A 4,030-nucleotide genomic window follows, 5' to 3' on the forward strand; every position below is an offset into this window, starting at 1 on the left:
CAGGTGTTTTTTTTAAATCATTCATTTTTCTGTACTTTTACTTTTATAGTTTAAGTAAATTTATACTTTTCTACATTTCTTTGACTACCTCTAGAGCCATCAATCTTTTTACTACCTCTAAAGCAATCGATCTTTCAAATTCTGATAAATTTTGCACAGACTCTAGATGTAAAGTTTGCCATACGTCAGATTTAGTAATAAAGTTGCAGACTTCATTAAATGAAAACCCAAACACAGTGAGTAAATTTAGACTCAGTCACTGCTGACTATCAGATAAACCATTTCTAAGAAATAAGAAAGTGAGCTCCAGAGGAAGTACGACTGAAAGTAAGTGATTCTCCAAAAGGAAGGGAGATGGGGAAACACCGATCTGAGCATATAAAAGAGGAGGAAACACACTCGTTCACTCACATCATCAACAAGCATCAAGAAGAAAATCATCTCCAGAATCTTCAGAGCATCGAGTGTGTTCAAGAGCGAGAGGAAAATGAAGTCTGCTGCAGTTTTTCTTGTGTTTGCCTGTCTACTTATTGTTCATGTACAAGGTAAGATTCTTCATCCTCATCTTCACCTCTTTTCATAATAAACAGGATTCAACAGAGTTGTAAAAACTCCAGGTCTATAATTTCCTTCTGTTTGCAGGACAGGCCAAGATCAGCGTATCGAGGTGTTTGTGTCAGGGTCCTGCAGCTAACGCAGTTCGTCTACAACAGATTGCCAAGATTGAAGTTTATCCTGCTAAGGCATCTTGTGAAAATGTGGAAATTGTGTAAGTTCAATAACAACTAACATCCCAAACAATGTATAATACAACTGAATTTATTTCTATTGAGTTTTCTAACTGGGCGGCACGGTGGTGTAGTGGTTAGCGCTGTCGCCTCACAGCAAGAAGGTCCGGGTTCGAGCCCCGTGGCCGGCGAGGGCCTTTCTGTGTGGAGTTTGCATGTTCTCCCCGTGTCCGCGTGGGTTTCCTCCGGGTGCTCCGGTTTCCCCCACAGTCCAAAGACATGCAGGTTAGGTTAACTGGTGACTCTAAATTGACCGTAGGTGTGAATGTGAGTGTGAATGGTTGTCTGTGTCTATGTGTCAGCCCTGTGATGACCTGGCGACTTGTCCAGGGTGTACCCCGCCTTTCGCCCGTAGTCAGCTGGGATAGGCTCCAGCTTGTCTGCGACCCTGTAGAACAGGATAAAGCGGCTACAGATAATGAGATGAGATGAGTTTTCTAACTTGTTATTTATCTCTGTAGTGTCACTCTGAAGAACGGTGCAGGAAAAAAATGCTTGAATCCAAAATCTGAATTTACTCAGAAATACATCAAGACAGCGTTAGAAAAAAGGTGAGTTCATTTTATTACATAGTGTGAAAGCTTAATATTCTTCGATTATCGATATAAGAGACAAAACTAAGTTGTAAAATGTGTTTGTGTTTGCAGGAGTGCAGAGTAAAGCGTGCACCGTGTCATTACTGAACAGAAGTGGAAGAAGAGAGCACAGAGACAGCTCGCTTTGTTACTTAAAATATTTTTTTGGACTAAAAACTGTCATATCTAATGTTTAATTTATGAGTGTTATATATGTATATGGCTTGATGTATATTGTTTTTGAAGAAACATGCAAGATTTAAAAAAATATATATTGTTTTTGTAGACAAACAGACTAAATTATAATAAAGTCAACACATAACAGTGCTTAAAAACTTCAGAAAGCAATGTAATGTGTTTCTTAGAGCTAAGATATCAAATATAATTTTATAACGTTTGCCCAAAACTACAGACGTATCACTGAAACACTGAATTCAGCAGTAAGAAAACCCCACTTGTGAAGTTTTTCAAAGGATATTAAATGCTCTGTCTGGTATTTTGCTCTCTGCCAAATCAACAGTACTGGTCGTGTTGAAAGTGTCTCACTGTAGCATATTTATATAATTCTCACAAGTACACAAGTATGAAAGGTTACACACAGTTAGTGGTGATAATGTTAGTAATGGTGCGGCAGTTCAGTGGGTAGAGCTGTTGTTTCACATCTCCAGGAACCTTGAGTCACTTCTATCTGTGTGCTTCATCTCACGCTGAAAAAAGGAGAAAAATTCAACCGTTAATTGAAATACATTTATTCAGAGAAAAACAAATCTCTCTTTAAGAAATGATTATTTTCAACAAAACCATGTGCACCCCTGGAAATGACAGTGAACACAAAGTAACTGAAGCATGTTTCCCATTTAAATTGTACATTGTTGAGTTGATTGGAGTGTGTAGGAACTTTCAAGCCATGACTTCCTGATTAACTGGAGTACAAATATGAGGTGACACAAAGGTCAAATTCACTTAGTCATCCAATAACATGGGAAAGATAAGAGAACACACAAACCAAATGAGGGAGACGTGTGCTGGCCTTCATAGGTCAGGGAATGGTTATTTAAAAAATAAAAATAACAAATAAAAAATAAAAAAAAGCGGCGTCACGGTGGTGTAGTGGTTAGCACTGTCGCCTCACAGCAAGAAGGTCCGGGTTCGAGCCCCGTGGCCGGCGAGGGCCTTTCTGTGTGGAGTTTGCATGTTCTCCCCGTGTCCGCGTGGGTTTCCTCCGGGTGCTCCGGTTTCCCCCACAGTCCAAAGACATGCAGGTTAGGTTAACTGGTGACTCTAAATTGACCGTAGGTGTGAATGTGAGTGTGAATGGTTGTCTGTCTATGTGTCAGCCCTGTGATGACCTGGCGACTTGTCCAGGGTGTACCCCGCCTTTCGCCCGTAGTCAGCTGGGATAGGCTCCAGCTTGCCTGCGACCCTGTAGAACAGGATAAAGCGGCTAGAGATAATGAGATGAGATGAGATGAAATAAAAAAAGCTACTCGCCTGAAAATGTCCATTTGTACTGTTTGGGCAACAATAAAAACATGGACACCAACTGGAACTGTTATAAACTTGCCTGGAAGAGGTCCTAAGTTTATTTTGCCCCCACATAAACTGAGAAGGAGGGTAAGAGAGGAAAAAAATCCACAAGTATCACTGTTGGTGAATTATGAGAAAAAGTAAAATTTTGGAGTTTCCAAGTCTCCAAAACCACCATCAGACTCCATCTCCATGCCATCAAATTATTTGGAAGGTTTGGAGCTATTGCAGAATAATGGACCGCAGTAAGATCTTGCTTTTCCAGTCGCCATTTTGAATGAGACTATCTGAGATCTCGCCCAACATCTTGTGTCACATGACCAGAAAAACCGGTTTTTAACCCTAACTCCTAACCCTAACTTGGTATATTCATGTATTTCACCCATTTCTAATTTCTAATTCGGCCTTAGCAACGGAGCCTGTCTGAGAGCTCGCCTGACATCTTGCGTCACATGACCGGAAAAACCTGGATGTTTTGGGTTTACTATTCTACATTCTAGCCGAAGGTTTGCCAGAAAAAAAAGCCTTTTCTGTCAGTTAACCACAAGCATAAGTACCTGAAATTTGCAAAACGCTACAACTTTGAGTGGAACTGTGTTCTATGGTCTGATGAAACAAAAATGGAGCTTCTTGGCAATAAACACTCAAGTCGGGTTTGGCGTAAAAAGAAGGATGGCTAGAATTAAAAGAACCCGATCCCAACTGTAAAATATGGTGGAGGTTCTGTGAGGTTTTGGGGCTGTTTTTCCTCCAAAGGTCCTGGAAACTTTGTTAGAGTACATGGCATCATGGACTTCATGAAACACTAGGATATTATAAGTCAAAACCTGCTCCTCTGCCAGGAAACTAAAGCTGGGTCATCAATGGATCCTCTAGCAGAACAATGATCTGAATCATATGTCCAAATCAACACAAAAATGGTTCGCTGAGCACAGACTCAACCGCGAGTTGGCCTAGTGGTTAGCGTGTCTGCCTCTCAATCGGGATATTATGAGTTCTACTCATGGTTGGGTCATACCAAAGACCATCATAAAAATGGTACCGACTGCTGTCTGGCAAGGCACGCTGCAATACAGATACGAGTGGGGAGTCAAACTCTTCCGGTTACCAGAGGACTAGCCCCCCACTGTAACCCTAGCT

At 41.0% G+C, this 4,030-nt stretch overlaps 1 protein-coding gene across 1 annotated transcript; it reads left to right on the forward strand.

Annotated features, from left to right (window-relative positions):
- The first annotated feature begins 429 nt into the window (after window positions 1–429).
- Window positions 430–1,668, forward strand: LOC132872936 (C-X-C motif chemokine 11-6-like). Its single transcript, XM_060908078.1, has 4 exons — window positions 430–545; window positions 643–769; window positions 1,250–1,339; window positions 1,436–1,668. Exons 1-4 carry the CDS (start codon window positions 488–490, stop codon window positions 1,446–1,448), a joined length of 288 nt encoding a protein of 95 aa, XP_060764061.1. The 5' UTR covers window positions 430–487; the 3' UTR covers window positions 1,449–1,668.
- Window positions 1,669–4,030: the final 2,362 nt, after the last annotated feature.

The sequence above is a fragment of the Neoarius graeffei genome, chromosome 24 (genome assembly GCF_027579695.1).
Source record: "Neoarius graeffei isolate fNeoGra1 chromosome 24, fNeoGra1.pri, whole genome shotgun sequence".
Classification (NCBI taxonomy): domain Eukaryota; kingdom Metazoa; phylum Chordata; class Actinopteri; order Siluriformes; family Ariidae; genus Neoarius; species Neoarius graeffei.

What these genes read in the sequence shown, in the direction of transcription:
- LOC132872936 (XM_060908078.1), top strand. Translation starts at nt 488, where the DNA reads ATGAAGTCTGCTGCAGTTTTTCTTGTGTTTGCCTGTCTACTTATTGTT. An exon ending in ACTTATTGTTCATGTACAAG is followed by an intron (nt 546 to 642) that starts GTAAGATTCTTC and finishes TTCTGTTTGCAG; the next exon opens with GACAGGCCAAGATCAGCGTA. An exon ending in TGTGAAAATGTGGAAATTGT is followed by an intron (nt 770 to 1,249) that starts GTAAGTTCAATA and finishes TTATCTCTGTAG; the next exon opens with TGTCACTCTGAAGAACGGTG.